This window comes from Tyto alba, unplaced genomic scaffold (genome assembly GCF_018691265.1).
Source record: "Tyto alba isolate M040663 unplaced genomic scaffold, T.alba_DEE_v4.0 Super-Scaffold_39, whole genome shotgun sequence".
Classification (NCBI taxonomy): domain Eukaryota; kingdom Metazoa; phylum Chordata; class Aves; order Strigiformes; family Tytonidae; genus Tyto; species Tyto alba.
In genome coordinates, this window is record NW_024881314.1 from 13,550,725 (window position 1) to 13,570,396 (window position 19,672).

The following is a 19,672-nucleotide window of genomic DNA, read 5'->3' on the forward strand; positions in this document are numbered from 1 at the left end:
CAACACAACAGCAAAACCTCAGAAGAGCTCTACTGAGAAGACTGGCTTTGTCATTGACCACTAAGAAGTCAAAGATTTTCTGTCCTTAACCTGAGGAGAGAAAACCTCCCATGCTCATGCCCTGGGAGACTCTTCAGCCATCCCTTGCTCTTCTTGCATGGTCTTCTAAACTGTGATATCTGAGCAGCCAAGACCTTTCTGTCCCCTCCTCAGACAGGACTGGTAGCCACTGGGCTGCTGGACACCACATCGCACCCCAGCACTTGGGGACTCAGCTGCAAGGGCCCCTTTAGAGCCCCTCAGGACCTGCTGGCCCCTTGCTGGGGAGCACATTTGTTATCTTGGTCCTGATGGAGGGAGATGCCCCCACCAGCACCCCTTGGTGCCTGCTCCCCAGAGAAGCAGGACTTCAGATGCACCCCTGTGCTCAGCATTTCCCACTGGCTGGCTCTGGACTTCTCCTGGGCAGGTTGTGGGGATGTCTCCATCAGCCTCCCCATGCCCTTTGCATTAAGCCCAGGGGTGAGCTCTGGGTTTGGGCTCCAAAAAAGTGGGCACTGCAGTGTTGCAGCCCTCCTTGCAATGGGCTTTACAAGATCATTTAAAATCATTTACAAGAATATTGTAAAGATCATTTCCTGATGCCAAATATAACATCAGATCCTTGCACCACCCATGCATGTGTCATCCACTGAGCTCTTAGAATAACCAAAATGCCAATGACCAGGGGAAGAATTTGTTTACATCTGACACAATTTAAATCAGCTCAAGTAAGAGTTGTTACATATTTCCTCTGACTGAACTTTGTAAATCAGATATTTAATCTTTTTGCTCAACAGAAAACACTTCAGTTTTTCACAGATATGGGGATGCTGTGATTTTTAGCTGTTAAAATCAGAAGGTAACTTTTGTTCTCATGTGTTATACAGTAGATGCCACAACAATTTGCAACTCCTTGTTCAGTATCAGGGACATGCACAATGTCTTTAGATACCTCACTTTTCTGGGAAATTTAATATCTTTCAAATATAACATACCTTTATATCCATCATCATCTGTATTTTTCTCAAGACCCTGGAAATCACCGTAAGCACTCTATACATGAACTGTAATTAAAGAGTTGATATATTGTCCCTGCAGGAATCTGAGCTACAACAGGTTTCTGGTTTTCTGTTTTCAAGATAAACACCTTGGTTTTAGTCACAATGAATATTTGGTATTTTTTTTTTCTAAGTATTTCTTTATAAACCTCACAGCATCATGTGAACAAGATAGATGCTACTACCTGCATTGCATAGTTTGAATTGTTTCAGCTTTGTGTACCAAACTATCTTGAATGGATCAGAAAGTCACCCAAGAAAATGTGTCAGCATTATCCATAAGTCCTGCATCCAAGTTCTCTAAATGCCTTAACTGATCAAGATTCCCTCATTAATTGTCTTGTCAAATTATTTATAGTATATATAGTCACATAGTTGGTAAGATATAAAAAAATTTCTAATTATATCCAGTCAAATCAAATGACAATTATGTCTTTAGGTAAGTCTGCCAAACAATGCTTTGCCAAAGAAGGTTGGCCAAAAATGCTTTGACCGAAGAAAGAGGAAGAATCCAGGGCATCTGCATACCAGACTCTATAAAGTCTCCTTGGGATCGTTTTGCCCTGCTCTCACTGAAAGTTTCAAGGTAAGTGTATGTGTACTGTAGGATTACAGAGACTGAGCAATTTCTTGTTATCTTGAATGTCTCACTGCATTATGATTGCTTCTGATAACCAGAAGGGAGTGGTTGGTTCTGATAGCTGGAATTTTCAACCTGCTTTCCATGACATCTTTTTATTTCCAAGTTAAAATTTATCTCTGGAATACTATGGAACATAAGAAGAAAGTTACCATCTTGTTAATATATTAGTGACTGGCTTAGAACCTCTGATGTCATGACAGGCAACACCCTAAGTTATTGATTGTTAGTCCAATTACCTTGAGGTAATTTTACTATATTCATTCCCTTTTTTGTTGTCATACCCATTGGAGAAAAGATTGGACTGAGTCTGATAAGACATATATAGTGTGAAAGTAAGTAAATTCACTTTCCACAGATCATGGACATTGAAAGGATTTCTTGGAGACTCATCCCTGATATCTAAGGCCAACAGAAGAGGAAGATTTGCTTTAGGTTTAGTTTTTCAGTATAACAATAATAAAATGACAAAATTATAATTATTATTTAAAATTCTGTTCTTACTTAGAAAACTAAAATTATTTAGAATGCTGTCTCGTTCTCAAGTGGAATGTAAGTACTTAAGTGTTCAACTCAAAACTAGTTTTAAAAAGGGGTTATTGAAAATTACATGCTAATTTAACTACTGGAAAGATAGAAACTGTAAGAGATTCCATCACTGACATGGAAAACTATGGTCTAACTGATGGAAAGTGTCTTCTTTCCTTCTCAGAGTCTTCTGCTGACGTGTCTTCAGTAAAGTGCAGACATGACTTCTCCAGATGCTGAGATGGCCGCCTTTGGGGAGGCGGCTCCTTATCTCCGAAAATCAGAAAAGGAGAGAATTGCGGCCCAGAACAAGCCTTTTGATGCCAAATCATCAGTCTTTGTGGCCCATCCTAAGGAATCCTTTGTGAAAGGGACAATCCAGAGCAAAGAATCAGGGAAGGTCACTGTCCAGACTGAAGGTGGAGAGGTGAGGAAAATACAAGGCTTGAATTTAATTCCCACTTTGGGATATTAGCTGACATATACCTGTTTCTCTTCCTTGGCAGACCCTGACTGTAAAGGATGATCAAGTCTTCCCCATGAACCCTCCCAAGTATGATAAAATCGAGGACATGGCCATGATGACCCACCTCCACGAACCCGCTGTGCTGTACAACCTCAAAGAGCGTTATGCAGCCTGGATGATCTACGTAAGTACCAGCAGCAGTCTTCCTCTGGGCAGCGAGGAGGAGATGCTCTGCCAGGGTAAGCGGAAGCCATCGTGCTCTCTCCCTTCCTCACAGACCTATTCAGGTCTCTTCTGCGTCACCGTCAACCCCTACAAGTGGCTGCCGGTGTACAACCCGGAGGTGGTGTTGGCCTACCGAGGCAAGAAGCGCCAGGAGGCCCCTCCACACATCTTCTCCATCTCTGACAATGCCTATCAGTTCATGTTAAATGGTGAGTTGCTTGCTATCTGTTCAAATGATATTGTAGTGTGCACTTCAGGAAAAATCTTTTCTCTGCAGATACTTTTTGAACATATGGAGTCATGTTTGTGAACATATGGAGCCATCATATATGTTAGCTGAGTAAATTGGAATGCCCATCTTTAAATGAGATAAATAACACAGAAAGCACATTGAGAACATTGTAGAGGGAAGTCTAGATATTAGGTTTTGTAGCTGTGGAGTAAAAATTCTGATGGAAAGCAGAATTAGAAGTGTAACAGAAGTGTTGGTGCTCTCTCTTAACAAAAAAAACGGAATCAAACATTGCTAACAAAATATCTGCATCAAAAAGTAAGAAACCATCACTATAAATTGAAGTTCCAAATCCATGTAAGTGTATTATCAGAGTTTATTTACTCTAAGAACCCCAAGTCATAAGGGATTGTCAGATGAAGAAGGGAAAGCCTGCAAGGATATAATGGAAAATGAAAGATTGGCAGAATGGTTAGCCAAGAAATGGCTATTACCTCTCAAGAATAAGAATTCAGACTTACAATGAATAATGCTACAGAAATTTTAGCTCAGTGCTCACTAGGGAAGAAGAAAACAAAATGAACTTTAGTAATTACTTGGGAAAAAAAAAAAAAAAAAGAGCACAAAAAGCAGTAGTTCCATATCATGTTCTGTTAAAAAGTGGAACATTGTCATCTTGAATAATGCAATCAGTTCTAGTTTTCTCACTCTAAAAAAGGGTATAGTGCACCTGGAAAAGTTCACCAAAGGACAAAAGAAGGCATGAAATAAATTCTGTATGAACCACAGTTAAGTAGGTAAGGACACTGATGATAGAGAAAACTGAGGGGATATATGGCAGAAATTTGAAAAATCAAGAGTTGTATAAAAATCAAGAGCTGTATAGAAAGCAGAAGAAGAATTCATTCTTTCCCTCTGCCTAACATTTCAACAAATAAGAAGCATCAAAACAACTATCAGTTGAAATTTTGTTTAAAAAGTGAAGGGAATCACATATTCCACCAGATGCTTAAATCCTGGATGTTCTTTATCAAAGAAAATCATATGTCCAAAAGTCTATTTCAATCACAAAAATAAGGAGATGAACTAATGCAAACTCTATCCAAACAATTACTAAAAATTATACAATGCCTGGCTCAAAAAATCCTTGAACTCAGGAAGGCCTATGGTCTCATCTTGGAAGACTCTTGAGTCCCCAGAAAGTGTCAATTCTTTTTATGTTACATATTTTAGTCACTTTTATTATATTGACTTTACAAAATAATATTTGGTATTGGTTATCAATCTTGATTAAAAGAGAATTATCTTGAAAAGAATCTAGTATATTTTATCTTATATCCATATCCAAATAAGACTATTTTTTTATTGGGGGAAATTCAAACAATCCTAAAAGGGATTAAGTACTACATTTCCAGGGTATTTTAACTGGGATTTGGATATCAACTGCTCCTGAATGCATAACAAAGCCTCTGTTCACAGGTAGTTTATCTCACAGATTTTGATTTCTCTGCAATTGAGAAGTGCTAAGAAAATTATTTCTGTTTTTTTCACAGATCGCGAGAACCAGTCGATCCTGATCACGTATGTACACCCCCTGCTCGGGTCCCTGCGGGGCTGCCCGGTGTCAGGGGACCTCCTGCCTGACCACACGCTCTCTGCTTCTCTCTCTGGTTTCACAGCGGAGAATCCGGTGCGGGGAAGACTGTGAACACAAAGCGTGTCATCCAGTATTTTGCAACAATTGCAGCGAGTGGGGATAAGAAGAAGGAGGAGCAGTCTGGTAAAATGCAGGTAAATTGTAAGATGCTGACTTGGATCGATGCTTTCCTCTGTTCCTGAGATGATTTTTGGAGAGGATAACCAGCAATAATTATCATCCTGCAGGGAACGCTCGAGGATCAAATCATCAGCGCCAACCCGCTGCTGGAGGCCTTTGGAAATGCCAAGACTGTGAGGAACGACAACTCCTCACGCTTTGTAAGCTGTTGCTTTGGACAAAATCTCTCCCTCTCATTACAAGATAGGTGACACCCTAACAGTATTCCACATAAAGGAGACGTCGGAAGAACCCCTTCCAGGCTGAAATTCTGCTTCTTCTCCCTAACAGGGCAAATTCATCAGAATCCACTTTGGGGCCACAGGCAAACTGGCTTCTGCTGACATTGAAACATGTAAGACACTCTCCTGGCCTGATCCCATTCCTTCCCAAATTCCCACCTGCATGCGTGTTCCTGTGCCTAACTCTTTCTACCTTCCTTGCCAGATCTGCTGGAGAAGTCCAGAGTCACTTTCCAGCTCAAGGCAGAAAGAAGCTACCACATATTTTATCAGGTCACGTCCAACAAGAAGCCAGAGCTAATTGGTAGGAAGGATCATTATGTCTTTTTGAGCATGATCGCTGAGCAACAGTTCCCTCTGTTACCTGGTTGACAAAACTAAGCCTGTGCCTTGCCTCTTCCGTCTTTCAGACATGCTCCTCATTAGCACCAACCCTTATGATTTCCACTATGTGAGTCAAGGTGAGGTCACTGTTCCCAGCATTGATGACCAGGAGGAGCTCATGGCTACAGATGTAAGTAACACAGCAAAAGGGAACCCACTGTACGTGTCTCAAAGGTGACATAGGTGACCTACTGAGGACACATATTTTACTTAATTGTTTCGACTGCAGAGTGCCATTGACATCCTGGGCTTCACTGCTGATGAAAAGACTGCCATCTACAAGCTGACAGGGGCTGTCATGCACTATGGGAACCTGAAGTTCAAGCAGAAACAACGAGAAGAACAGGCGGAGCCAGATGGCACAGAAGGTCCTTAGTAACTGACCTTTTATCAAAGAAATAATTTTGAGGAAATATTTTTTTTAGACAGGACAAATGCTATAGTTTAATCAAGTGGAAACTAAATAGTGTTTCTTTTAGTTTCCATGAAGCTGTGAACCTGATTCTCTGATGCATGGCCTATCTTACTGAATTGTAGTCCTTCACCACATTTTTTGATGGACTAATTTAATACATTTTTCCATTTAGCATGCAGAGGATTTTGACTACCTTTTTTGAAGAGGAGCCTTTTGTAGTTTCATACATAGGCTCTAGAATCAGTTCTGACATGTACATATTTGTCCTATCGGAAGTGCCGACTGTTGCTTATTTAAATATAAGAGCTTTCTTACATCCTGGATAAGATGCCAAGTTGTAATCTTTATGTATTTCTAAAGTGAAAGTTATTAAAATCATTGTTTCAGTTTATAAATTTTGTTAAAATAGTCAAGGAAATGTTTCTTACTCATAAATACTTTAATAAAAATACCAATATTAGCATTCACAGCTTTCCTGTATTCAATTTTCTTTCTGTGATACTAGATTAAAAGATTTGCAGGCAAGAATTTTGAAAATCGGTGTCATTTCTGATACACACACACCAATTGATCTAATTCCAGTCCTTGTTCAATGATCATTTTTTTCTCTGTCTCTCTTGTCCTTCAGTTGCTGACAAAGCTGCTTACTTGATGGGTCTGAACTCAGCTGACCTGCTCAAAGCCCTGTGTTATCCTCGAGTCAAAGTTGGGAATGAATTTGTGACCAAAGGTCAAACTGTGGAGCAGGTAAAATAATTTGTTAATAGTATACATGGTTATACCTCAAAATTCATCTTGAGACTGTTAAAATTACTTAAAATTTATCTGTGCAGTAACCTTTGTGAATATCCCCTTTGCTTTAGGTGCACAATGCTGTAGGTGCTCTGGCAAAAGCTGTCTATGAGAGGATGTTCTTGTGGATGGTTATTCGTATCAATCAGCAGCTGGATACCAAACAACCCAGACAGTATTTCATTGGTGTCCTGGATATTGCTGGCTTTGAGATCTTTGATGTAAGGAACAGGGGTTTCACAACAGCTTCATATAAGGGACAATGAGTGTTAAGAGAATTCTAAGATTTATTCCATGAAGAGTCAGATTTTTTTGTAAGAATTAAAATGACCAAAATATCTCACTATTAGAGAGACTGGCATTTTCAACAGTTAGATTTTAACAGGACCTAAACTAATACTGTGTCATGAAAAATTATTAAGCCTATTTAAAACAAAAGAAAAAAGGAAGAAATCTGTGACAAAGATATATGTGCCAAAGTTGTGGAAAATATTGAAAGAGATTAGGAAATGTTCATGCTTTTGATGAAAGAACCCCAAAACTTCCATACCAGTTCATGGAAATACCTAGAGCCACTTTTTGAAGACAGACAAATATTTGAGTAGCAGATTGAGACAGTCTTCTTGATTGGGGTGTTGGGAGAGGCAGAGTCTAGTAATAAGTTTGTTCAGATAGGAGAAAGTGTGCTGCAGTTCTTGACCAAATTTCCTTTACAATTAAGAGATTCCAGAGGAACAAGGGATAATTATCATAATTAACATATCCATTTTATATGGAATGATAAAAAACAAACAAATTTCTACATTACAATGAATTAGAACTCTTTTCTCTCTTCATAATACAAGTATAGTCCCGCTGAAGGATTTCTGGGAGAACAAATAGTCAAGGGGCTTTTTATTTTTCTGAAGAGACACATGAAGGATCAGAATATCATAGGGAAAAGCTTAACGGTGGTGATGGCTGAACCTTGAAAACATTTCATCCTTCTTTACATTTGGCAGTTCAATAGTTTTGAGCAATTGTGTATCAACTTCACCAATGAGAAACTGCAGCAGTTCTTCAACCACCACATGTTCGTGCTGGAGCAGGAGGAGTACAAGAAGGAGGGAATTGAATGGACTTTCATTGACTTTGGGATGGACCTGGCTGCCTGCATTGAGCTCATTGAGAAGGTATATTTCCTATTCAGGTGCATTAATGTTGGAATTATCTAGTTACTGAGGGATACATAAAGAATTTTTTATGTCTGGACTGAAATGATAAATTTCAGTTATTGAACTGCTCTGTATTTCTGTAATTTTCAGTGTTGCTAACAATGGTTAAAAGTAGTTCCACAAGAAAATGTGAAACAACAAGGATGAAAAATGATGAAACTCTGTTAATTTTTTTGTGACATTGTCCAGAAAAGAACAGAAGCAACCTTATCTTCTGATTTAACAGCTTTCTGTCCTAACACTAACTTCTTTCCAACCAAAATATCTGTTTCTCCCTCTTGTCTGTTTTAATGTCTTCCAGCCCCTGGGTATCTTCTCCATCCTGGAAGAGGAGTGCATGTTCCCCAAGGCAACTGACACCTCTTTCAAGAACAAGCTCTATGATCAGCATCTGGGCAAGTCTGGCAACTTCCAGAAGCCCAAGCCTACTAAAGGAAAGACTGAAGCCCACTTCTCTTTGATACACTATGCTGGTACAGTGGACTACAACATCACTGGCTGGCTTGAGAAGAACAAAGATCCCCTGAATGAAACTGTCATTGGATTGTACCAGAAATCATCACTGAAGACACTGGCCTTACTCTTTGCCAACTATGGTGGAGCAGATGCAGGTCAGCTCTGTGGAAATTATATTTTTAATGTTGGACAGTGTTGACAGAAAATCAAACAGGAAAACCTAAATGTCTAAAAATTGTTTTATGTTCTGTAGTTCAGTATTCAAAATCAATATTTTTATATTGTTTTCCCCTTCTTCCATTTGCAGAGGGTGGTGGCAGCAAAAAGGGTGGCAAGAAGAAGGGTTCTTCTTTCCAGACTGTCTCAGCTCTTTTCCGGGTACATACCTGTTTCCCCACTTTGTCTCTATTTACTTGAAGGAAGGGAATTTAAAATGTGAAAAGTGATATTATAACTCTTTCAGTTCTATAGCAAAAGATTGAAGAACATTTCCTACTAATGGTAAATTTTCTTGCCATTTAAATGATGTCCTAGTTTCTTCTGTTTTTCAACATAGAATTATATTGTCTCATTAATATATCAAAATGAAAACGCTTTCAAATGGTTGAGGATGTTGTCGTTCAGATCTTTCTAATATACCACTATTATTTGAGCTAAATATGAAATTGAAATAGGTCAATTGCTTTCAGCTACGGCACAGAGTTCAGAATGTTTTACTAAATAGAGATTTTTGACTTTTATTTTCAGTCCTGATATCATGCATGATTCAGAAGTAATGGAACAGTTCTGAAAAACAGAGAGGCTAGACTTAAGATTATCACATATAAAAGCCTAACCAGTATATTGATTCAAGAGGACAAGCACAGGAAATTGTTCTTAAGTTTCAAATCCATGACTCTCAGGTTATCAAATGGTTTATATTCCATTTTTTGTAAATAATAACTTGTGATGACAGAGTAACCAAATTCTATTTCCTTTTAATAGGAATGTTAAACAGAAAAGATGGATGAAAGCATAAGATATTGTACATTAATATGGGAATTTTGTAATCTAGTTGAAATCTGAGGAATTATTAACTCCTTTCCATGGATGAACTACAGGAATCTGCAGGGATGCAGATCTCTCATACCTTGACCTAAACTTTGCCTTCTAATCTCATAGGAGAATTTAAACAAGCTGATGACAAATCTACGCAGCACTCATCCCCATTTCGTGCGGTGCATCATCCCAAATGAAACAAAAACACCTGGTAAGGGGCTCCAGTAGGAGGAAAACTCAAGCCACAGAAGCTCTTCTCCTGAGTGTCTAACAGCGGGGTGGTCACTAATGGTGGTGTTTGTTAGGTGCCATGGAGCATGAGCTGGTGTTGCATCAGCTGCGGTGCAATGGTGTGCTGGAAGGGATCAGAATTTGCAGGAAAGGATTCCCCAGCAGAGTCCTGTATGCTGACTTCAAACAAAGGTAAGAGTGCTCCACCTTTCTGCCCATTCTTCTCCTGTTCCACACCTTCCACGTCCTAAATTACTTAAGTATCATATTTACTACAGAGTTTAGTGTATACACTCTCCAATCAAATCACATTACCGTAGTCTACTTCTGGAAAAAAAAACAAGGTAACATAAACGTTTCCTTCAAACATCAAATTCATGTTTGAACAACTCTACATGTTTCCACACAGTGTCCTAAAAATGCCTGTGAACTGTCTATGGGGAGGTCCGTCCCTATCAGTGATGCAGCCAGATATTACTGAAAATGACCATTTGAGAGTTCCTGCTGAGAACAGACCGAGTATACTAAATGCAAATATTTTAACAAGGAACTGAGCAGCAGTAATATTAAAATGTTTCACTGACAGTTCATGATGATATATATAACATGACTGATGATCAGAATTCTCTTGGACTCTGAGTTAACAGTATGATATCTTCACTTACACTGTCTTGAAAGAACGGACTGTCTCTAACACTTGACATTACTCAGTCAGCAGTTTCTGCAAAGGCTGTGGGGTTCAGGCGCAGTGGTGGTTTTGGCAATGTAGATACCTTAATTTGTTGCTTTCCCTTACAGATACAGAGTACTTAATATAAGTGCTATTCCAGAAGGCCAGTTCATGGATAGCAAGAAGGCTTCAGAGAAGCTTCTTGGGTCCATTGATGTGGACCACACCCAGTACAGATTTGGTCACACCAAGGTAGAAACAAGTTCTTTGTTCAAACACTATGTGACTCTCAGGTAGTTATGCACTATACTGAGACTGATGAGCTACAATGTTCCCTTTCTTAAGGTGTTCTTCAAAGCTGGACTGATAGGTCTGCTGGAGGAGATGAGAGATGAGAAGCTGGCAGAGATTATGACCAGGACACAAGCCAGGTGCAGAGGCTTCCTGATGAGAGTGGAGTATCGGAAAATGGTGGAGAGGAGGTAGACATTTCTCGTCCACTTATCATGTTCTCATGCTACTTGGATAATTGAGTCTAAATTCACCACCAAGAGAGTATACAATAGCCATGTGAATTCTATTTCAGGGATGCCATCTTCTGCATCCAGTACAACGTTCGTGCATTCATGAATGTGAAGCACTGGCCCTGGATGAAGCTGTTCTTCAAGATCAAGCCCTTGCTGAAGAGTGCAGAATCTGAGAAGGAGATGGCCAACATGAAACAAGAGTTTGAGAAAACCAAGGAAGAGCTTGCAAAGTCAGAGGCAAAGAGGAAGGAGCTGGAGGAGAAAATGGTGGCCCTGCTGCAGGAGAAAAATGACCTGCAGCTCCAAGTGCAGGCGGTGAGTAATCACTGTACATTTGTCCCTGGGAAAAGAAGAGTATACAGCCAGAACGCTTCTTACCCTGAGCAGAAACTTGCAGGAAGCTGGCTAACATGTAGCAGGAAACAGTCTAAATCACACACACACTAAGGCACACTAACACTGATTAAACAGGCACTGGCAGGGACATGGTGAGTTGCATGGCAGCCCCACGTGAGTCTTGGCATTCCTGCTGACTAGGGAAAGAGCTCTCTAACACTAGCCAACATGTAATCCACAGCAGAGCTCTGAATGGGAAGGGAAATATCTCTGTCTACTCAACTTCCAAAGCAGTGTGTCTGTCCAAGAGAGTACAGGTAAACCTGAGAAGGATCCCCGCCTGCACAGCTACACTTGAAGGCACTGATTACTTTCAGAAAAACAGATACTTCTCACTCAGACTCAAGTAGGGAAATACAGTTTCTTCACACCAAACAAAAACCCCACATTGTCTGCTGAATTATCTTCACAAAGCCTTTAGTCCCCAAATATTATGAGGTTCATGATGACTCAGTTAAAAAGAAGGGTATTGAATACTTTTTCTGTCATCTGCCCTGTATGTGAGACAATTTAAAGAGACACAAAGAATTTGGAATCAACGTTGATTCCAGATGACAATGTTTGCCAGCAGACGCTGGGTAAGATCTTCCAGTTGCTGAGGTGGAAGTCCAAGTTCAACCCCCATTTTAAGACAACCCTACTCATTGATACAAAAGACAGGGTGGAGGAACTTCAAAACATGGCAACCCACAAAAATCTGTGTCTCCCCACCAGGAAGCAGATAGCTTGGCTGATGCTGAGGAAAGATGTGACCAGCTCATCAAAACCAAAATCCAGCTGGAAGCCAAAATTAAGGAGGTGACTGAAAGGGCTGAGGATGAGGAAGAAATTAATGCCGAGCTGACAGCCAAGAAGAGGAAACTGGAGGATGAATGCTCAGAGCTGAAGAAAGATATTGATGACCTTGAGTTAACGTTGGCCAAAGTGGAAAAGGAAAAGCATGCCACTGAAAACAAGGTACACACACAGAGAGCCACATCAAGGGGGAAGGGACAGATGCCTCTCACATCCGCCTGGTACCCTCAGAACAAAGCTAGGTTTGGAACACACCAGGAGCATCACTGCAGGGCAAATTGGCAGCCCAAATGAAAACCAAGTTCCTGGCTAAGCACTGCAAAGTGAAAAGGTCACTGCATTAGCAGTCAAGTCATCTACACAGACTTTTGGTACTTTCTTACAATCAACAGGTGAAAAACCTGACAGAGGAGATGGCAGCCCTGGACGAGACCATTGCCAAGCTGACAAAAGAGAAGAAAGCCCTCCAAGAGGCCCATCAGCAGACACTGGATGACCTGCAGGCAGAAGAGGACAAAGTCAATACGCTGACCAAAGCTAAGACCAAGCTGGAGCAGCAAGTGGACGATGTAAGCACACAGGCATACAGCAAGACCAGAACAGGTATGGAGTTAAACCGGACTGGCAGAGCACTGGCGGTCCTGTTTGTTTTAGCTGGAAGGGTCCCTGGAGCAAGAGAAGAAACTGCGCATGGACCTTGAGAGAGCTAAGAGGAAGCTCGAAGGAGACCTGAAGCTGGCCCATGACAGCATAATGGATTTGGAGAATGATAAGCAGCAGCTGGACGAGAAACTGAAGAAGTGAGTGTGTCTGTGGGCCACCCGAATGCTGGGCTGGTGTGCTTTTGTCTTTGAGCTCTGACACGGTTTGCTTTGCCCCAAGGAAAGACTTTGAAATCAGCCAGATCCAGAGCAAAATCGAGGATGAGCAAGCCCTGGGCATGCAATTACAGAAGAAGATCAAGGAGCTGCAGGCAAGTCTCTGTCCCTTCCCCTCTCTCCCCCAGTCTCAGGTGGGGTAGGAGGAGGCCGTGGGTGTGAAGGGCCCCTAATGTCCCCCAGGCTCGTATTGAGGAACTGGAGGAGGAAATTGAGGCAGAGCGAACCTCTCGGGCAAAAGCAGAGAAGCATCGGGCTGACCTCTCGAGGGAGCTGGAGGAGATCAGCGAGCGCCTGGAAGAGGCAGGAGGGGCGACAGCAGCTCAGATCGAGATGAACAAGAAGCGTGAGGCAGAATTTCAGAAGATGCGCCGTGACCTTGAAGAGGCCACGCTGCAGCACGAAGCCACGGCTGCCACCCTACGGAAGAAGCATGCGGACAGCACAGCTGAGCTCGGGGAGCAGATCGACAACCTGCAACGAGTGAAGCAGAAGCTGGAGAAGGAGAAGAGTGAGCTGAAGATGGAGATTGACGACTTGGCCAGTAACATGGAGTCTGTCTCCAAAGCCAAGGTACGGAATTGCAGTAGAACACGCTCACAGGACCAAAATACGGCACATAGGCTACATCTAGCAGCCACATTCTCATAAAAAGTCCCTGCTGTGAGGATAAGGCAGAGCCCAGGTGTTCATTTCCTTTCCTTCTTTGTATTGGCTATGTAGGCAAATCTGGAGAAGATGTGCCGCACTCTGGAAGATCAGCTGAGTGAGATTAAAACTAAGGAGGAGCAGAATCAGCGCATGATCAATGACCTCAATACTCAGAGAGCTCGTCTGCAGACAGAATCAGGTGAGACATCCGCATTGCTGAGGTGCAATAGGAGGACCTGCATGCCATGAGGATACCACAGTTTGCAGTAGGATAACTTGTATCTCGGAGCTACTGATCGCAGGGGTTTACAAGCACAAATGTTATTAGTAGTCTGGCTACTTTTTTCACTTTACTTTGTCCAGGGGAATACTCACGCCAGGTGGAAGAAAAAGATGCTCTGATTTCTCAGCTGTCTAGGGGCAAGCAAGGATTTACCCAGCAAATTGAGGAACTCAAGAGACATTTAGAGGAAGAAACAAAGGTGAGGATATTTGTTATAAAATGACCTTTTCTGGCGATAAAAGTGTTCTTTCAACAAGCAACATCAGCCCTAAAAGTATCTGGAAAATCTTGTCTACAATATTTCACATTTTAAATCCCCCCAAATGGGAATGGTTCAACATGCTTTTCCCAAAGACGTGTAGTACTGGAGGGAACACCAGTAGTGCACATACCCCCCACTCATATGCTAGAGAGGAAAGGAAGAGTGATGATTTTGATGCTGGAGGAAGTCATCCACAAGGCTTTCACGAGATTCTGACTATACTCTCTAAGACAGGATTCAGATACGTATGTCAAAACACTCACAGAAACATCAGGTTATGGTCCCCAGCGCACCTGTCACTAACCCATCCTGATCCTCTCGAACTCGTTGATGGGGCGGCTTCATCACGTCCCAGCTTTGCATTTGCCTAATTAGAGTTTTGTTCTAATTTTGTTGTCAACTTCACTGTAAGGAGGCACCTCAAGACAGGTATTCAGGTTACCAATCCCAATGCTCCAACAGGCCAAGAACGCCCTGGCCCATGCCTTGCAATCTGCTCGCCACGACTGTGACCTGCTCCGCGAGCAATATGAGGAGGAGCAGGAGGCCAAGGGGGAGCTGCAGCGTGCCCTGTCCAAGGCCAACAGCGAAGTGGCCCAGTGGAGAACCAAATACGAGACAGACGCTATTCAGCGCACGGAGGAGCTGGAGGAGGCCAAGTATGTGGGAAGCAGATTGTCGAATGGCTGGAGAAAACAGAGACTGTCAAGGGAAATTGGAGCCTCTTAGAGTGTGTTAGGACAGGGGTGGGATGAAGACAGGGATACAGTGGCTTTGTGGTAGAAGGATGAGAGAGAGAGAGGAAAAGTATGCTGTGGAAGAAATGTAGATTGGAAGGACAAACACAGCCTTTAGGGCTAGAGGTGCCAAGACAGGCCAAATACTCAGTAGGTGCTAGGACAAAGAAGTGACAGAGCCTTTACGCTGCATGCAGTCTCGGAACAGAAAAAACACTGTGAAAAGCATTGGGCTCACAGCCCCAGAAGTGGTCAACAGCCCTCTCGTGGAAATTGGCTCCCCTCTAAACTCTAACTTGGTGCTGTGCTTGTCTCCTGCCAGGAAGAAGCTGGCACAGCGCCTGCAGGATGCAGAGGAGCACGTTGAAGCTGTGAACGCCAAATGTGCTTCCCTGGAAAAGACAAAGCAGAGGCTGCAGAATGAAGTGGAGGACCTGATGATTGACGTGGAGCGATCAAATGCTGCGTGCGCAGCTCTGGACAAGAAGCAGAAGAACTTTGACAAGGTCTTTTGGGCGCCAGCCCTGGGGCTCCTGGGCAGAGCTTCCCCTCCTGATTGCCACCTCCATACTCACACCCCGTTTCTCTTCAGATCCTGGCAGAGTGGAAGCAGAAGTACGAGGAAACGCAGGCTGAGCTGGAAGCCTCCCAGAAGGAGTCTCGCTCTCTCAGCACGGAGCTGTTTAAGATGAAGAATGCCTATGAGGAGTCCTTGGACCACCTGGAAACGCTGAAGCGTGAGAACAAGAACTTGCAGCGTAAGTCCCTGGCCCTCTGCTCCTGGCAGGGCTTTCTCACTCCCCAGCGCCACATGGGTCTGTGCCTGCAGGTTGGCAAAGATACCGGCCACCTTGGTGTGTCAGGGCCCTTCCCATTCGGCTCCGTGCCTGATCTTGACATTGGACTTTGTTCCCACAGAGGAGATTTCTGACCTCACGGAGCAGATTGCAGAGGGAGGAAAGGCGATTCATGAGCTGGAGAAAATCAAGAAGCAGATTGAGCAGGAGAAATCTGAACTCCAGGCCTCCCTGGAGGAAGCTGAGGTACGTAACAGATGGTGTCCAGACTGAAAGTATGGAAGTAGCTATCTGCAGAGATGGCAGGAAAGCAAGCCTAGATGTCACGAAGTACTGCATAAGAGATCACTTAAAAGGAAACACTAGTTTAAGTCACTGTTCCTGCTGACTTGTCCAGGCCTCCCTAGAACATGAGGAAGGGAAGATCCTGCGCCTCCAACTTGAGCTCAACCAGGTGAAGTCTGAGATCGACAGGAAGATCGCAGAGAAAGATGAGGAGATTGACCAGCTGAAGAGAAACCACCTCCGAGTCGTGGAGTCCATGCAGAGCACCCTGGACGCTGAGATCAGGAGCAGGAATGAAGCCCTGCGGCTGAAGAAGAAGATGGAGGGAGACCTGAATGAAATGGAGATCCAGCTGAGCCACGCCAACCGTGTGGCTGCAGAGGCACAAAAGAACCTGAGAAACACACAGGCCGTGCTCAAGGTCCGTTCAGCAATGCTACAGAGAGAGAAAGGACAGTCCTGATGATTTGGCCCCCAAGTGCACGCTGTCGTCCTGTAATTTCTGTTGCCTGTTTTACAGGATACGCAGATACACTTGGACGATGCTCTCAGGACACAGGAGGACCTGAAGGAGCAGGTGGCCATGGTAGAGCGCAGAGCAAACTTGCTGCAGGCTGAAGTTGAGGAGCTGCGGGCAGCCCTGGAGCAGACGGAGCGTTCGAGGAAAGTGGCTGAGCAGGAGCTTCTGGATGCCACTGAACGTGTGCAGCTCCTCCATACCCAGGTCTGGAACACTCACTCTGCTGGAAATTAATCCCATCCACCAGAGATAACACAGAGTGTGATTGCTATGCATCTTGTAAATGACTACGTAACATGGCCAATACAGCCAGCCACCCGTATCTGGTTTGCTGCTCTGGATTTAAAGAGGACTGTGGCATTAAAGACTTTCGTAAACAATGCTGACACTTTCAAGCCTTGATGCGGAGGCATTAGGTCTAACTGTACAAATCATGTCTTTCCTGTTGCACAGAACACCAGCTTAATCAACACCAAGAAGAAGCTGGAAACAGACATCATGCAAATTCAGGGTGAAATGGAGGAGACGATCCAGGAAGCCCGCAATGCTGAAGAGAAGGCCAAGAAGGCCATCACGGATGTGAGTTGGGGGCTCCTTTTGGTGCTGATGGTGGACCTGTTCTCCCCCACACTGCCTCCAGCCCCAAAATGGCTTTGACCTTTTTCTCTCCTCAGGCAGCCATGATGGCAGAAGAGCTGAAGAAGGAGCAAGACACCAGCGCCCACCTGGAGAGGATGAAGAAGAACCTGGACCAGACGGTGAAGGACCTGCAGCACCGTCTGGATGAGGCCGAGCAGTTGGCGCTGAAGGGAGGCAAGAAACAAATCCAGAAGCTGGAGGCCAGAGTGCGTAGGGCTGGTATTCGTGCATGAGTGAACATGTCACGTACGTAAGCAGCAGGGAAGCTCCAAAGACGGGCTTCTCATTGCAGGTGCGGGAGCTGGAAGGGGAGGTCGATGCCGAGCAGAAGCGCAGCGCTGAAGCCGTGAAGGGTGTGCGCAAGTACGAGAGGAGGGTGAAGGAGCTGACCTACCAGGTGAGGCAGGAGGTCTCCTTGGGCTGGCAGAGTTTTCTCCCAGCAAGACAAGCTTTGCACATAACATCCCCAAGGGGAATTGTTAACCGCACATGATGTAGAACCAATCATTTCTTTTCTTTCCTGCTTACCGACCACTCTAGTCTGAGGAAGACCGGAAGAATATTCTCCGGCTCCAGGACCTGGTGGACAAGCTGCAAATGAAGGTGAAATCCTACAAGAGACAAGCTGAGGAGGCCGTAAGTATTGCTTGAAGAGAGAGCAAGAGCCACCTTCTACTGGGGCAACACGCTCGTTTAGATGAGTACAAATCCCAGGAAAGGGGTATGAAAGACACTCCCGAAACACAAGAGTCTCGGCCACGCCGTTTTACTACCATGTCACGAGGCCTTGCTGAGTTCTGGGCACCCTGCAGTCAGGGATGAACTGAGGGGAGTTCTGCAGTCTGTTTTATACGGGAGGTCAGACTAAACAAACCCAGGGCCCACATCCACCGACTGAGAAGTTCCTGAATCTCTGCCACGGATCTAAAGCAGAGGGTTTCAGGGTCTTTCTGAACCTAACAAGTCACACTGGTAGTTGGGCAGCAAGTAGTGGGAGAATAAGTACACAAATGACTAAGCCAAGTGACAAAATTGCTCCTCAAGAGTGACACGGTCCTGGTGAGGCTTGTCACAGTGGGTCCCTGAATAAGGGACGATGAGGAGGTCTGTGTGAGGCTTACGTGTAAGCAGGGGTGGGTGGGAGATGGAGGTCTGTGCCTTCCCCCAGGGAAGAGCCGCAGCCCTGCGAGGCCGAGGCGCAGGAGGAGTGAAACCCCTGCCCTGGGCTCCTCACCACCAACTCCCTCTCCCTGCACAGGAGGAGCTGTCCAATGTCAACCTCTCCAAATTCCGCAAGATCCAGCACGAGCTGGAGGAAGCCGAGGAGCGGGCTGACATTGCAGAGTCGCAGGTCAACAAGCTCCGAGCAAAGAGCCGGGAGTTTCACGGCAAGAAGATAGAAGAGGAGGAGTGAGGATGTCATGAGGCAGCAAAGTGACCTGAGGGATGCACAGAATGTGAACCCTCTGTCACTTTCTTCTGCAACGAGATTTTGTAATTGTGTCTACAGAATCAAGGCTATAGGTTCCTGTGCACATAGAGCAGGATTAGCTTCTTCTCAATCTCTGTGTTCTGCTGTTTTTGTGTCCCTAATTAGCTATGGGATCACATTAAACTTTGGATATTGCTGAATGTTTAGCTTGCGTCCATTAGCTATCTGATGTGTAACACATGCTTTTATTTCACAATCATTTAAAAGTATAAGTAATGATGTAGTTTTCTTGCTAGAGGAAAGGGCATAGAAGGCAACCAATTTACAACAGATGCAGCACTGTTTAGGTGCTTCACTGATACCCCACAATTACACAATTTTTCTCCCCCCAGTCTGGCTACTATCCTCTTTACCTACACCTCTTGGCTCCAGAATTTCATAGGGCTGCTGGGCACCTCACAGGGCCGCATCATGACAAGATTTTCTTTGGAGGAGAGGAAGAGAATGGACAGTATTGGCAAATACTTTTTCCTTCATTCAGACCTTAATCTGAACAGCAGAGGCACACTGGGCACGTACAGCCATGAATTCTCATGTGCTCTATGAGCCATCTCAGCTGGATTATTCCTATGCACTATGTGTTGCTTCTTGGTGAAAGGCACACAGACGGGGTCGTGGTATGTTAAGAGAAAAACATATGCAGCGATGTCTGCCCAAGCTGGATTATTCTCATAGCACCAACAGCTCTGTTGCTTCGAGGTATCTTCTGTCCCTTATTTTCAGGAAGACCAGACAACCTTGGAGGATTTTTTCAGAAACCAAAAAGGCTGAAGGAGCTCTGGGTGAGAGATGATTGCTAACTGAACCAGATACAAGTCAGAAGAAAGAGAGGACTGAAGAGCAGCTGGCGATGAAGGGAAAACAAGAAGCACATTAGGAAGCGGAGGCCAGAGTATGTGTTGATGTTGGATACTTTTGACAGCGTACCTCTTTCCAGCTCTGCCACGTATGTGCTGGTGTT

General features: G+C 43.9%; 1 protein-coding gene across 1 annotated transcript; it reads left to right on the forward strand.

The window, feature by feature from the left end:
* The first annotated feature begins 2,488 nt into the window (after positions 1–2,488).
* On the forward strand, positions 2,489–18,659 carry LOC104368233 (myosin heavy chain, skeletal muscle, adult). Its single transcript, XM_042802607.1, has 38 exons — positions 2,489–2,695; positions 2,775–2,918; positions 3,012–3,168; positions 4,745–4,772; positions 4,871–4,982; positions 5,076–5,168; positions 5,299–5,362; positions 5,455–5,553; positions 5,660–5,763; positions 5,863–6,001; positions 6,677–6,795; positions 6,912–7,061; positions 7,842–8,012; positions 8,356–8,665; positions 8,818–8,888; positions 9,672–9,759; positions 9,854–9,971; positions 10,578–10,701; positions 10,795–10,931; positions 11,036–11,291; positions 12,087–12,329; positions 12,560–12,736; positions 12,822–12,967; positions 13,050–13,140; positions 13,229–13,618; positions 13,769–13,895; positions 14,060–14,178; positions 14,704–14,900; positions 15,301–15,484; positions 15,571–15,736; positions 15,897–16,021; positions 16,173–16,481; positions 16,581–16,784; positions 17,034–17,159; positions 17,255–17,425; positions 17,512–17,616; positions 17,760–17,855; positions 18,478–18,659. The coding sequence occupies exons 1-38, from the start codon at positions 2,489–2,491 to the stop codon at positions 18,631–18,633; spliced, it is 5,823 nt and encodes a 1,940-aa protein (XP_042658541.1). The 3' UTR covers positions 18,634–18,659.
* Positions 18,660–19,672: the final 1,013 nt, after the last annotated feature.